At 46.6% G+C, this 14,852-nt stretch overlaps 1 protein-coding gene across 2 annotated transcripts in view; it reads right to left on the bottom strand.

Moving 5' to 3' along the window:
- GPAT4 (glycerol-3-phosphate acyltransferase 4) overlaps positions 1-14,852 on the bottom strand; it is a 44,467-nt gene that overhangs the window by 14,697 nt on the left and 14,918 nt on the right. The window contains exons 1-2 of one of the 2 annotated variants that reach the window (XM_087706086.1): positions 13,272-13,356; positions 10,472-11,260 (exon numbers count right to left, since the gene is read on the bottom strand). In XM_087706086.1, coding sequence (XP_087562212.1) covers positions 10,472-10,636 — 165 coding nt within the window. In that variant the 5' untranslated portion in view covers positions 10,637-11,260; positions 13,272-13,356. Of the gene's footprint in view, positions 1-10,471; positions 11,261-13,271; positions 13,357-14,852 lie in introns of those variants that run through there. The other variant, XM_014056262.2, reaches the window with a different exon arrangement.

Below are 14,852 nucleotides of genomic sequence, written 5' to 3'. Positions count from 1 at the left end.
GGGAAGAACTTGCCAATTCAACTGTTAGCAATCTGCAGTCAAAAGTTAAATTCAGTCAAATTATGGTGAACAGGACATACAAAACTGGGTTAGATAACTCTACAGAGCTTGACAATATGACCTACTCATCCCTCTTGCTAAATTGTTATTAATTACATTTATGGTCTCAGACCCGGCTGCTAAGCTGTAATCTGTTTGATAGCTTTGGTCATAATGTGCTATGTAACACCAGTTCCTGTGATTTGTAAACTACGGAACATGTATTACCACTAGGCTGTGAGAACTTATGATAATTAGAGTTTATTCCATGGACTAAGGAATGGACATTTTTTTAAACAACTGAGGGATGAATTGTTTTGCGTTTTTTTGTTGTTGTTGCGGTGGCTGGTTGAGTAAAGCTAAATTTTGGAATATTGCTTTATTTTATTAATTAGTACAGCGATACAGCTGTTTTAGAGCTTATATACTGCATTGTTGCAGTGAAGTGTGAGAAAACTGCATCTCTCAGATTTGTCTTTTGACTTGGATTGCCAAAAATTAATGCCATGCTGCGCCAACCACAAATATAATAAACCATGGCATAACAGGCTGTGTGGAACCAGTGAGTCTGTCCTGGTCTTGGGCTTCCGCTCAAGTAGAGGATGCAGTCATTAGGGAGAAGGAATGCTGGACCAGAAGTCTTTGGCATAGAACAGCTCTTCCTGCCACCTTATCTCTGTCTCTTCTCTCTTTATTCTTATCTAGCCCTTCGAGTGGGGGAAATCAAGCTGCATTTTATGTTATGTGGGTGGAGGACACAGCCACCATCTGAAACAATTAACTTTGCTTGTGGATAGCGAAAACGTGCTCTTTGAGACTGCTTGGGCCAAGAGAAAGCTTTCCAGTGGCTCTGTTTAAATCTTGACCATGGATTTCTTAAAAAAAAAACTTGGCTGGTTCAGATGACAATGGAGATATTTATTGTTGTTTGTTGGTGACCTGCAAGTTTTATTTGCTTTTTTTTTGGTCTATTCCACTCTAACAATCTTCCTTTTGGCAGCATCTAAAATCTTGACAAGATAAAGGCATGGAATGAGACAGGGAAAACAATGTCCAAAACCAGATTATAAGAATAGAAGCTTGAGGCAGCTTCCACCTAATTAGACGAGAGGTCTAAGAAACAGAAAGTGCTGGCTTGGGAGTCATAAAAAGGATTTTAAAAAAAATCGTAATTGAAACGCAAATCCCAGGAAGATCTAGGGAGGAAAAGCCAGACTCTATGATGAAAGCGGCTGCCAAGCTGCAGAATAATCTGCAGGAAATCCTGCCATGGTAGGTGGGGCTGGAGTTCCTGCCTGCCTTAACCTCTGTATCTGGAGTCAGACAGGCTGCCTACCCACCAGGCTGAAAAAGGAAGGGAAGGTGCCCACAAGGTGCAGCAGAAGAGGCAAATGTGGAGATGCTCAGTCCTCCAGGTCATGGTTGTCCCAAAGGTGCTTTTTTCAAAAGGCAACTGGACTTTCTGGTTTTTTTCTTTTAAAGATGTTTCGCTTCTAATCCAAGAAGCTTCTTCAGCTCTGACTGGATGGTGGGGAATGAAAGGATTTATATTCCTTGCAGACAGCTGGTCATTGCATCCTTTTAGAGAGTCCTTGAGTCCACTTGGAGGTTTATCGGTGTCCTCAGGGTCACCCGATGCAAATGGTTCCTGTAGTCTGCAATTTTTTCCCTCTGGAAATCCATTCCTACTCCCGCACCATTCCAAGGGTGTTCATGCCAACTTGTGTAGCTAAAAGTCTATAGAGATTCTCAGTCACCCAAAAGTGCTTTTTCCAAGAGGCAACTGGACTTTCTGATTTTTCCTTCAAGACGTTTCGCTTCTCATACAGAGCTGAAGAAACTTCTTGGATGAGAAGCGAAACGTCTTCAAAGAAAAACCAGAAAGTCCAGTTGTCTCTTGAAAAAAAGCACCCTTGGGGACAGCAGAAGAGGCATTTCTACCTGGCTGATTCAGAATATCCTGGGCATGCAGTCCTCTCCTACCCCTTTCCCTTCTTGGTCCCTCTCTGGGTTGTTTTCGTTTGGGCCCAAACTCCTTCATTTCACATTGCAACATCTACATTGCCTCCTGAAAGCAATTCCTAGAAACTAACCTATCATTGCATTATTATATAAAGGTCAGGCTCACTCCTAAGGTTGCCTCCTATTACTTGCTTACTCCCCATCTGACCTAAGCAAGAACCTTAGACGCACAGCCATGCCTACACCGTAATACACAAAGCAAGGGATGATACCTGGAACTCCTGGAGGAAATACGAAATAGATACCTAACGAAAAAGGGCGTTGGTACTTACCTGATACGCCTCTTCTCATAGTGGGGGGAGGAGTATCCAGGATGGGTTTGACCTTATCCTCTCGTGATTGGTTTGAGTCAGATAAGCTCTTTGGGCTCCGCCCCCTGGAGGTGAGCCTGCCCAGTTTTATGACGAAAAGCTCTCTCCGACTCGTTGCATCATTCACTCCAGACTCTTGATTCAGGTGTTTTTTTTTTTTTTTTTTTTTTTTTGTCTTCAACATCAATAATTCAATAACAATATAACAATGAACATAACACTTAGTTGTACAGACCTAGTCAGGGAGGGACTGGATACTCCTCCCCCCACTATGAGAAGAGGCGTATCAGGTAAGTACCAACGCCCTTTCTCCATAGTGAGGGGGGAGGAGTATCCAGGATGGGACGTACCAAAGCCTGCGCGTCCCTAGGGAGGGAGATCCCTGAGACCATATGTCCCCCACTCAGGCCTGTTGAGGCATGGGTCCAGCCCTGTGAACCGCCTGCAACACCCTGCGGCCGAACGAGGCCTCTGCCGAGGCAAAGGGGTCCAACTTATAGTTCCTAACAAAGGGAGAGGGGGAAGCCCACGTGGCTGCCCTGCAGATTTCGGCCAGGGATGCTTGTGTGGCCCAGGCCGTGGATGTGGCTGCACTCCGTGTGGAGTGGGCTGTGATATGATTTGGTGTCCGTAACCCCTGCGATTGGTAAGCAGTGGCAATGCAGGTTCGCAGCCACCTGCCGATAGTGGTGGAAGTTACCTTATTACCCAGGGATCCTGGTTGGAAGGAGACAAACAGGGCTTCGGATTTCCTGTTTGGCCTGGTTCTCCTGAGGAAAATCCTCAGAGCCCTCCTAACGTCCAGAGTGTGCCACTTCCTCTCCAATGGGTGAGAAGGATCTGGACCGAAGTTGGGCAAAATCAGTTCCCGGGCTCGATGGAAGCAGGAGCACACCTTGGGAATGAAGGATGGATCCAGCCGTAACACCGCCCTATCTTGGTGGAAGACACAGAGATCCTCCCTGGTGGACAGCGCCTGCAGTTCGGATATCCGCCTGGCGGAAGTGATGGCCACCAGGAAAGCCACCTTCAGGGTCAAGAACTTAAGGGAAACTGCTTGTAATGGCTCAAATGGGGCACCCGTTAGAGCGTCCAATACCCTGTGTAAATCCCAGGAAGGGTACCTGTGTACCGTGGGTGGTCTGAGGTTGGAGGCCCCCTTAAGGAATTGCCTGACCATGGGATGGTGTGTCAGGCACTGATTTCTGCCACACGGGAGAACTGATGAGATGGCTGAGACCTGTCTCCTAATTGTGTTAGGAGCTACCCCTCTATCCAGGCCCGCCTGGAGGAAGTCCAGAGCCTGAGGCACCGAAGCCTGGATGGGGTTGGACCCCGGGGAGTTGCACCAAGAGTCAAAGGCCCGTCACGTGGAGCCATAGATGCGCTCTGTGGAGGGCCTGCGGGCGGCCTGGATAGTCCTTATCACCCTGGGGGGGAAGAGGTCTTTCCTCAGGATGCTCCGCTCCACCGCCAAGCGGTCAACTGGCTGCAGCTTCCGCTCCAAGTTGTCCCCTTGGTCCGGTTGAGCCAGCCGGCTCTGATGAACCCACCCCTGCTGTATGTTCTGCCCTCAGCGAATGTTGTCTAAATTCATAGGCTATCTGAGGTGCTTCTGCGATCTCTCATAGTCGGGCATCCCATTCTGAGTTTGTGGTGGGTTCTGGCATGGGGACCAGCCTGTCTGACCCTTTTTCTCCCCCCCCCCCCAGCCATAAGGGTGCTATGATTCTATGGCTAGGATTAGCGCAGAGATATTCAGAATGTAAACACAGACGGAGTTTAATGGGTGGCCACTAGAGTGTAAAGATGGAGTGAGGGGAGCTAAGGCTCACAATAAAGGCCTGCCACAAAGGTAAATTAATAATAATAACAACAAGAACCACAACCACAATAATAATAATGAAATAGAATAAAATACAAAAGGGGGCATCTTCCCGCCTGATAAAACCAAAAAGGATTAAAGAAAACGATTGGTCCCTTGCTGGGAGAAGGGGCCCGAAGGTGACAAGCAGCAGGGGTAAGCCGAACTATTTAACTCGTGCTTGGCATCTGTCTTTACCCGAAGGGATAAACAATCCAACCTATCAAGAACAGCATCCCAAATTCAGATTAGGAACCCAAGATGAGATAGGGAAGAATGGTAGCCTGTCTATCTTAGGCAAGGTCCAATTCCCAGGACCGGGTGGGTTACACCCAGGGGTCTGAAGGAGCTGGCGGACAAATTCTCCAAACAACTGAAACTATATCTATCAGAGATCCTGGAGTGCTGGAGAACCACTATAGAATTGCTGATATGATTTCCCCCCCCCTTCAGAAAGGAAGAAAAAACCGTCTCGAGAGCCCAAGGCCCACATGGGTTTGTCAAAAACACATCATACCAGACTGGCCATATTAGATTACGGTGGCAACCCTAGTGGACCATAGGAATGCCATTGATATAGTTAACTTGGACTTCAGCAAGTCCTGATAAGGTAGACCATAACCTACTATTAGGTAAGTAGAAGAATGTGGGTTAGACCTAGTCACCCCAGGTGCCTTGGTAACTGGTGTACCCACCTGTACTCCTCAGTGGAACTGCCTCTTCATGGAGGGAAGAGTGCAGGGAGTCTCCCAAGGTCCAGTGTTGAGCCCAGTACTCTTCAACCTCTTCATCAGTGATTTGAATGAGGGTGTTAGGTGTGTAAGCTAACATTTGGGATAGCAAAATATATGCCATGATAGTAGTACTGTTCCTTTAAGAACTGCTGTTATCTCAAGCGGTCATAAGAAGGAGCCGGAATGACTGTTAGCTCTTTGTTTGTTAACGGCTGATGAGGGGGGGGGGGGTCATCAGGTTAGCAGATGAACCCCCGGCTGGCCGGAATAGCCAACACTTCAGAATACAGGCTAAAGCTACAGAAGGATCTTGATACCCTTGAACATTGGGCACTACCTAGGAAAATGGGATTCAAGGAAGTAATGTTCTACCTTTAGGCAATGAAGGTGAAGTGCACAGGTACAGGATACCCTGCTCCACAGTAGTAACTGTGAAAGGGATCTTGGGAGTCCTAGTGGACAACCCCTTTAATGTGGGTCAGCAGTGTGCAACAGCTGCCAGGAGAGCAACACAGTTTTTGGCTTCATAAACAGAGGACTAGAATCAATCTCCCGTGAAGTGTTAATCCCACTTTTTAAGGTCTTGGGAGGCCACACTTGGAATTCTGCACTCAGTTTGGTCCCCATGATGTAGAAGAGATGTGGAGACTCTTAAGGAGAGTGCAGAGAAGGCAACAGGGGATCAGGGTACTGGAGACTAAAGCCTATGAAGAACGGTTGCAGGAACTGGGTAGGTCTAGTCTACTGGAAGGAAGGACTAGGGGAGACGTGATAGCAGTGTTCCAATATCTCTGGGGTTGCCACAGAGAGGAGGCTGCCTGACTATCCTCTAAGGCACTTGAGTGCAGAACAAGAAGCAATGGGTGGAAACTAAACAAGGAGAGAAGCAACCTAGAGCTGAGGAGAAATTTCATGACAGTTAGAACAATTAATCAGTGGAACAGCCTGCCTCCAGACATTGTGAGAGCCCCAACAGTTTTTAAGAGGCTGTTGGGTGGCAATGACAATAGCAATAGCAGTTAGATTTATATACCGCTTCATAGGGCTTTCAGCCCTCTCTAGGTGGTTTACAGAGTCAGCCTAATCAACCATAGGAAGCCATTTGTCTGAGATGGTATAGGATATCCTGCCTGGGCAGGGGATTGAGCTAGAAAGCCTGCAGGTTCCTTCCCATTCTGCTATTGTATTGCATAGTATTGTATTGTATTGCATTAGCCGTTTGCCTAGTCACCCCCACCCTTGGAAGGTCTTCAGTAACCTGATTGGGGGCTCCATTGGGAGCTGCACTTTAGCAGCTGGGCTGAATATTCTCCCCCCCCCCCTGCGTTTTTCCAGGCTGCAGCGGGCTGCCGGCTTGGGATTAACAAAACAAAACACAGTTTTTGCTACTGGGGCCAGTAAGCCTCTCGCCTCTCCCGTTCTGTCTCCTAATTAAGGGAGAGTTTTCTTAAGGGGGAATCAAGAAATAGCCATGACAAACAGAGCTTGCTGGATGCCGGTCAGCCTCTCGCCCCCCCCTCTGTCTCCTAATTAAAGGAGTGTTTCCTTAAGGGGGAATCAAGAAATAGCCATGGCAAACAGAGCTTGCTGGATGCCGGTCAGCCTCTCGCCCCCCCCCCCTCTGTCTCCTAATTAAAGGAGAGTTTTCTTAAGGGGGAATCAAGAAATAGCCATGACAAACCCAGCTTGCTAGGGATGTCGATCAGCCTCCTAATTAAAGGAGAATGTTCTTATGGAGGAAGCCTTCTCCTGTTACTTGGCAGCCAGAAAGGTGGGGGGGGTGGTTCTTCCGGCTTGGGGGGGGGGGTGATCCACCACCTGCCTCTTTAACTCCTTTTTGTCTCCCCCCCCCTTTGCTGCCTCCCTCGCTCTTGGCTAATGCCTCTGCGATCGGCTCTCACCTTTGTAGGTCTCCTCAAGTGGTGGTTGTTGTCCTGCCGGCCTCCTGAGCTGCTGGGGGCCGCCATCTTGGCCACGTGGCTTCAAGATGGCCCCCGGCTCCAAATTCAAAAGGCTCCTCTTTGCTGGAGCACATGGGAATGGCTTTTGCCTTTTCAAGCTTGCCATGCGGTTGCCGCTCATCTCCCGCAGCTGTTTTAGAGCCTTTCCGGCTCTCACCTTGTCCACTGGTGATAGCTGCCAGCACAGGTTTTCCTTTTTTTTTTTTTTTTTTTTTTAAAAAACCCTCGTGGCTGAGGGGAGCGGAGGAGCGCTTCTGCTCCTGAGAAGCCTCTCATCAAGGGCTGCCTCTAGGAGGCATGTGTGCCCGGTTCTCCTGCTTGCCCGGCAACGGTCCTCACAGAGTGACTCCACCTCACTCAATGGCCAGGGCAGCGTGCCGCCCCAGAGGGCTTGTGGCAATCCGGTCGTTGCAGGAGGAGGCTGCGATGAAGGGAGGCAGGGTTCGCCGGGTCCAAGTTTATTTTCTTTAATCCTTTGAAAATTACTGGAGGTCTGGAGAGGTGCAACCTTTCCCTTGATTGGGGTGAGTCAAATCTCCAGCTCTTACAAGCCTCAGCTGCTAGGGCTGCCTGCTAGAGGCTTTTGCCCGTCCTCCTGGTTAGGGGCTGCCTGCTAGAGGCTTTTGCCCTTCCTTCTGCTGCCTGGCCAAGCTCCTCACTGAGAGTCTTCGGATGTCCTCAGTGTCCAGGGCAGCCTGCCGCCCCAGGGGGGCTAGTGGCAGACCCAATCCTGCAGGAGGAGTGAAGCAGGGAGGCAAAACTCGACGGGTCCAAATGAATTTTCCTTTAGATCCTAGTAAATTCCTGGAGCTCTCGAATGAGCAACATCTCACGATCGTTTTGAGTCAGAAAACTGGGCAGGCTCACCTCCAGGGGGCGGAGCCCAAAGAGCTTATCTGACTCAAACCAATCACGAGAGGATAAGGTCAAACCCATCCTGGATACTCCTCCCCCCTCACTATGGAGAAAAGTGCAGAATCCTATTCCTTCACACACTCTACTTTCACGTTGAAAAGAAGGAAAAACAAGTTGGGCTAGGAGAAAAAGAACACAAGCAATGCTTGTGGTAGCTAGAGAGATAACTATGGAAGATTTTCCAGTCATTGTTGCATTGCACAAGTGACGCAAAAGGACGCATAGCACAAGAAGATAAGAAGTAAGACCTAGTTCAGCTGGGCAATTTTAGGAACAATCACCAAAGTTGGAATTTTTAAAGGGGTATTTATTTATTTGCTCTTCTTAACATGGAATACTGTACACTGCACGAGTCAAAAAGAGAACTGTGAAAATATTAACAGACCCCTCACATCCTGGACATAAATTGTTTCAACTCCTACCCTCGAAATGACGCTATAGAGCACTGCACACCAAGACAACTAGACACAAGAACAGTTTTTTCCCCAAGCCACCACTCTGCTGAAATAAATAATTCCCTCACCACTGTCAAACCATTCATTAAGGCTGCATTATTACTATTGGTCTTCTCATTGTTCCTATCACCTATCTCCTCCCACTTAGGACTGTAACTTGGTTGGTTGGTTGTATCCTTACGATTTATATTAATATTGTTTCCCGATTGCTTATTTGTACCCTACGACTATCATTAAGTGTTCTAGCTTATGATTCTTGACAAATGTATCTTGTCTTTTATGTACCCTGAGAGCATCTGCACCAGACAAATTCTTTGTGTGCCCAATCACACTTGGCCAATAAAGAATTCTATTCTATTCTATTCCATTGTTTTCTATCCTATTCATATTCATCTATGCTATGCTATTCTATTCTATTATCTGGAGTGGTACAAACAAAAATGACAGGTTCCTAAATTATCTCTTTACAATGTAAAAAGGTGGACACTAAAATGGAGAACTGGGTTCTACGTGGATAATAAAAAAGTAATTGTACTTATAATTTGTACTTGTTTAAACAATCACAACAAGCTGGTAAGAATCTGAACTAAGGTGGGCCAGGCCATGAAAGGGATTTTGAAGTTGTTGTGCATGGAAACACTGACCCACAAGTGCCCTAATGATTTTTCTTTTAAAGATGTATAAGATACTGCTTTCACAACTTCCTTTCAAAGGAAACCAAAGAAAATCTCTAAAAGCACCCTGCTATCTAACTTTTAATAACGTCATCTTATTTTTTTATTTTTCCATACTTTATTACTGTTAACCTATTAACAGGACCTGCTTTTGACATGATCTATTATACAGTACAATGATTTGATTTTAGACAATTTCAAAAATAATGAACAGTAAGGAAACTGAAGTAATAAACCATATTTTAAGTTAAGATTTGCAACTGTCATACGTATTCTGATGTTGGATGAAATGAGGGCTTTGGAGGAATAAGAAAGGAAAAGGGATAGGTAATTTCCCAGCAACTGGTTTCCTAGGTGCAGCTGTTTGTGCAACTGCACCAAGCAAGGCTCTGGTAGAATTAATGAACAGTGGTAATGGGTGTCCCAGGTTGTGCATTCAGTTTTCGGGCGAGGCAGCCCTCCAGAAAGTGAAAAATGGAAAAAAAAGGGAAGTTATTTCCATCATTGAAAAGTGATTGGAGGGGGGAGAATATGGTTATGAGGCCAGCTTATGACTGCCCACTGTCTTCCTTTTTGGTCTACATCAGCGTTGTGGCCCGCCAGCGCCAAGTGTGGAGGTTGGGAGAGGAACATGGGCCAGTCCTGGAGTCTGGGGAAGGTTCTGAGGAGGGCTCGGTGTTGGGAGGCAGTGAGGAGGCCAGAGCCGTCTGCCAGTTATCAGCTGCCTTCAGAGTCAGACATTAGGGAGGAGGCAGCTGAACAGCTGGAGCCTGTTCCCAGTGTGCACATGCGCAGAGTTGCCAGACGAAGGGAACAGCTAAAGAACAGGGGTCGACTCGGGAGTAAGGCCACAGATGGATGGTGAATGGCCTCTCCCAGAGGAAATAATAAATGAGCGAAAGGGGAGTTTGCAGGAGACAATTAGTTCGCTTAATTGGTTCGTAACTCTCTTGAGACCCCTTGCCAGTTTTGCAGGTATCGGCCCGGCAGCTCTCCAAGCCAGATAAGGTCTGTGACTGTAAATCCTCCCTTGAAAGACTTTGCTGGATGTGAATGAGCAGAATTCACAGGAAATTAATAAAAGGGTTTTTTGTCAGGACAAGAAATTTGCTTCATGCTCTTGGGAAGCCTAGATCAGAACAACTGAAGTCCGAATTTGAGCTGTAGAAGAGCTGCTGTTGGCTACTATCTGTACGGCTGCTACTTCATTCTGACCTGAAAGTAATCCCCATGCAGGGGAAATGTTAATGGTTAAGCAACACCCTGCACCTGCCTGCCAGGGACATTTTCATTTGTCCTTACGTCACAACTTCCAGGGACGCTGTCAACCCATGGTACAGCTGGACTTTCCTAAAACTCCCTGTTTCCTAATCCAGCATACAAGACCTGTGTTGCAAGAGCTGATTCATTCATTTTGTGCTGGTTGCTGGCACAACCCAGCCTCAGGTTGGCTCCCCCCAAGCCCCCCCAGGAATGTCAAAGCAGGGTGAACTCACCTGGAAGATCTGTAGAAGGGTTTTCATGTAGAGACGGCGGATGCCGAAGGAAACTCCAAAGATGGCTGGTACAATGATGAAGACCAAAAGCAGAGTGAAGAGGACGGTCAGGGAAATGCCTAAGAGGTTAACTACCAAACTGTCAAAGGGCAGCAGTAGAAACATGATGAAGGGGGAAAGAGGGCAGGCTGGGCCACGCTAGGCCAGTGCCCTGCAAATTCCTGAGGCAGGAAGAAGCTGCCCTGAGCAGGCAGTCAGTCCGTTCCCCTGTCCACCAATAACAACCTTGAGTGTATAGCAGGTCTCTGGCCTATCACAGGGGCCATTTCAGAGTTTACACCCTGCTTCTGGTGGGCCTGGGGTGGCCAAGAACCTCCATGATCTACTCTGGAAAGAGGCCAAAGTACAAACAGAGACTGGGAAGACTGGCTAGGGGTAAGATGGTTACACAACGTGTCGTTGCACAAGCCACTGGAAGGGCAGGGAGAAGCGTGGCCAAAAACAGCTCTCCAAATGCCTGCAGAAGTCTTGTTTGAGTTTTCGGAAGAACACAACGTCACTTTGCAAGAACGAGATGTGCTCCTTCTCTTGTTCTGCATTGGCAGAAAAGCTGGCGCTTTGCAAAACTAGAGCTCTTGCCCTCAGGACACAAGAGCCAGCTCTGGTTCTCCCGGGAAACTTGTGGCAAAAATCCTTCTAGATGCCATCCACCACCGAAAGCTGCGAGATGTCCTCTTGTCCATGGAAGATGCTCTTAAAAGTCCAGCGTTCCCGTATCCCAGTTGCTACCTGTGGAAAGAGAAAGGAAAAAAACAACCACCAATGAAAATCTCAGTGCAACTACAAAGGAAGTACTGTGGGGCCACATCACCACTTTGTCAGACCTGCAAACCATCTTTTCTTTTTGGGTTTCAGGCCTGCCACACTTTCTACTGTGGGAAAATGGGAGGGGGGATTATACAGAGTTGGGTGATGTGTAGCCCTAACAACATTCTTAGAAAGTCAAGGTCGCTTTTGTCTTTGCACCTGGCCATATGTAGATGGGAGGAATCTGTCTTTGTGGCAGTATAAGATTGGACCATGTGATGGATGTGTGGGTGTTGGGGCAGCATCTTGAACTTTCAACTGGGTGGGAAAACCGGGAAGCTTTCAGATTCGGGTTTTCCCAAATGTGCCAATGTGACATCTCTAATAAAGTGGAACTTGGGAGTTTTATTTAGTTGGGGGTGTTTTTTGGAACCCTGACACACTTCTACAAGAACAGACGCTGGCAGCAGTTTCTCACTCAAAAGGCAGCAAAGGTAAAAATCAGGGATAAGCAAAGCAGGTCACAAGCTTAGTAAGGTCTGCTTAGAACTGAAGAACCCTTTTAATATCCAAGGATTCACAAGGAGTCTTCCTAGCTTAAGTACTCAGCGGTATTTATGTTACTCATCTGTGGTCTTAAAAGGAAGAATCTCCCCTTAATTTGGGGAAGCTATTTGACAGAAGGAAACTGGCATGCCAAAATGGCGAAAGTGACTAATTGTTATACTGGCAGGCTGTCACAGTACCAACGGAATCCTAATCAGTACAAAAAATTCTAGAGGGCAGCAGCTTCAGAAGATCGATAGAGATTATTTCCCAGGACTATTTTTCAAGGCATGACCACAACTTTAGATTGCTGATCAACAACAGAAGGTATTATCTACTTTTTTAAAATACTGTAAAATCTTTAAAAAGAAAAAGTCACTAAGGCAAACTGTATGGACATGAGTGAAACACACTCCCTCAAAGCATTAAAAAGCCCCATTCTATTCTTATTCTGTTCCCTATACTTATTCTATTCTATTCTATTTCTATTCTATTTTCTAGATCAGGGGTGTCCAGCCTTGGGAACGCTAAGCCTGGCGGACTTTCAACTCCCAGAATTCCTGGGGAGACCCATTTTCTAGATAGATCTGATGCAATGATGCCTTGCATTAAGATCTTTTCCTGGTGGTCTCAGAAGAGGACTGTGGATCAGATTAGATTAGAATAGAATAAAAATAGAATTCAAATTCGAATAGAGAACAGAATAAGAATAGAATAGAATTCTTTATTGGCCAAGTATGATTGGACACAAAAGGAATTTGTCTTTGGTGCATAGGCTCTCAGTGTACATAAAAGAAAAGATGCATTCGTCACGAATCATAAGGTACAACACTTAATGAAAGTCTTAGGGTACAAATAAGCAATCAAATCATCCTAGGAAACAATCGATATACATCGTAAGGATACAAGCAATGAAGTTACAGTCATACAGTCATAAGTGGGAGGAGATGGGTGATAGGAATGATGAGAAGACTAATAGTAATAGCAATACAGACGTAGTAAATTGTTTGACGGTATTGAGGAAATTATGTGGAGGGAACAATCCTGAGAAAAGAGGTGAAGGGATCTGTGTTCTAAGCCACCAGAATACATTGAAAACACTAGCACGCCACACCACTGAATCACAGACGTTGTCACAAACCAGGCATTTTCAAAGTTGCTATTCCCTTTTTTCCTTCTACAAAGACTGCCCAGAGAAAGTACGCTAACCAATAGGAAAGATGTACATGGAATAGTTAAATACATTTTAAAAAAAACCCCAAAAGTGCACATAATCCACACATGCTGAATCTGAACCCAAATGAATTGATCGGGAAATCCTCCTTTAAAACATTTCTAGACATGGCTGAACGTAATGTAAAAGTACAGACTAATAATCCATGAAACGCTTCACTCCTGATAAAAAATTTTTTAGCTCCCTTTATAGAAAACTCTGCATTTTACTCACAGCGAACATTAGATAAACAGAAATCACATGGGAATGGAATCCAGAGCTGGAACTCCCGTCCAAGAAGTTCCCGCTGACAATTAAGAGGCAGAAGCAAAAAAAAAAAAAAGGCCCTGGAGAGAGACTCACCTCCAGGCAGTCTCCAACAAGCTTTTGACTGCAATAGCTTATAGCCTTGCATCACAGCTGGAACGGCACAGCAATCAGATGCTTGCAACCACGTGTAATCCCTACACGGTGTTCCAAAAGATTCCAGAGGAGAGGCTCGGGGACGAGGAGCGTGTTTTTTTCCATATACACACACACCGGAATCATGACAACCGACCCAGTCCTTGACTAACCCAAGCGCTGGCAATAGGGACAGCATACCTGGCTCCCTCACGGGGCAAACAGAGCAGAAATGTGCACCTGGTGCAAGCTAGAGCAGAGTTCTAGATTAATGGGAATTGTGAGACAGTGGATTATTACAGTCCCTAGGGCAGAAGAAAAAGATATTTAATCTGAGGCTCTCAATACGTGTTTGGATACAATGCCCAACTTCTGCAGCCAATTTGTGGGAATTGTAGTTTGGATGGTCTGGAGCAGGGGTGTCAAACTGGATTTCTTTGAGGGCTGGATTAGCATTGTAGTTCTCCTCTGCGGGCTGGCCTGGGGAAGATGGGATGGACGCACCCTGCAGGCCAAAATGAAGTGCGAGACTGTGTGTGTGGAGTTTTTGGCCTGGATGGCTTCTTGCAGCATCCTGCTGACCAAAATGTGGGAGGGGGGCATGTAGCCCCCCAGATCCCATTTTGGCTGCCAGAGGCACCGCAGGCCAGTCCTTTCCTATTTCCAGACTGGCCCCATGGGCCAGATCTGGCCTGAGGGCCTTGAGTTTGACACCCTTGGTTTGGAGGATACCTGACTGGTAAAAGGTTCATGTAAAGAGATGCTCACATCATAAGCATCAGAGAAAGCTAACTCTGAAATGACAAGTTTATGACTCGGCAGTGAAATCACCGACTGCTGTTATGACATTGATTCGATTCCAGCCAGGGAGATTATATTCTTTCTATCTTAATATTGTATCAATATATTCACTGGAAAAGGTAAGATTAAAAAAAGGAAATTCAACAATTAAGGTGTGGATTCAATTTCTCTAAGGCGGTGATGGCAAACCTATGGCACGCGTGCCACAGGTAGTACGTGGAGTCATTTGTTAGGGCACACGAGGTATTGCCCTATCAGCTCCAGTGCGAATGCGTGTGCTGGCCAGCTGACTTCGGCCTTCATTTCCAGCCATTTTTCACTCTCTAGAGGCTTCAGGGAAGCCTCCTGAAGCCTCTGGGGGGCCTATGGAGGTGGGGAAGGGTATTTTCGCCCTCCCCAGGCTCTTAGAAAACCTCTGGAGCCTGGGGAGGGCAAAAAATGGGTCCACCATGCCAAAAGCGGAGGGGAGGAGGGCAGGGGTTGCGCGCATGGAATTATGGGTGTGGGCACATCTGCGCATGATCCCCCTGTGCTCCCCCCGCTTTTGGCACGCGATGCCAAAAAGGTTAGCCATCACTGCTTTAAGGCAATGTTTCTCAACCTCAGCAAATT

Source organism: Thamnophis sirtalis, unplaced genomic scaffold, assembly GCF_051295495.1.
Source record: "Thamnophis sirtalis isolate CommonGarterSnake01/CBP01778 unplaced genomic scaffold, rThaSir2_p1.2 scaffold_2, whole genome shotgun sequence".
In the NCBI taxonomy this organism is placed as follows: Eukaryota; Metazoa; Chordata; class Lepidosauria; order Squamata; family Natricidae; genus Thamnophis; species Thamnophis sirtalis.
Note: the sequence above shows the minus strand (reverse complement) of the source record. Positions and strands in the feature narration are given on the sequence as shown.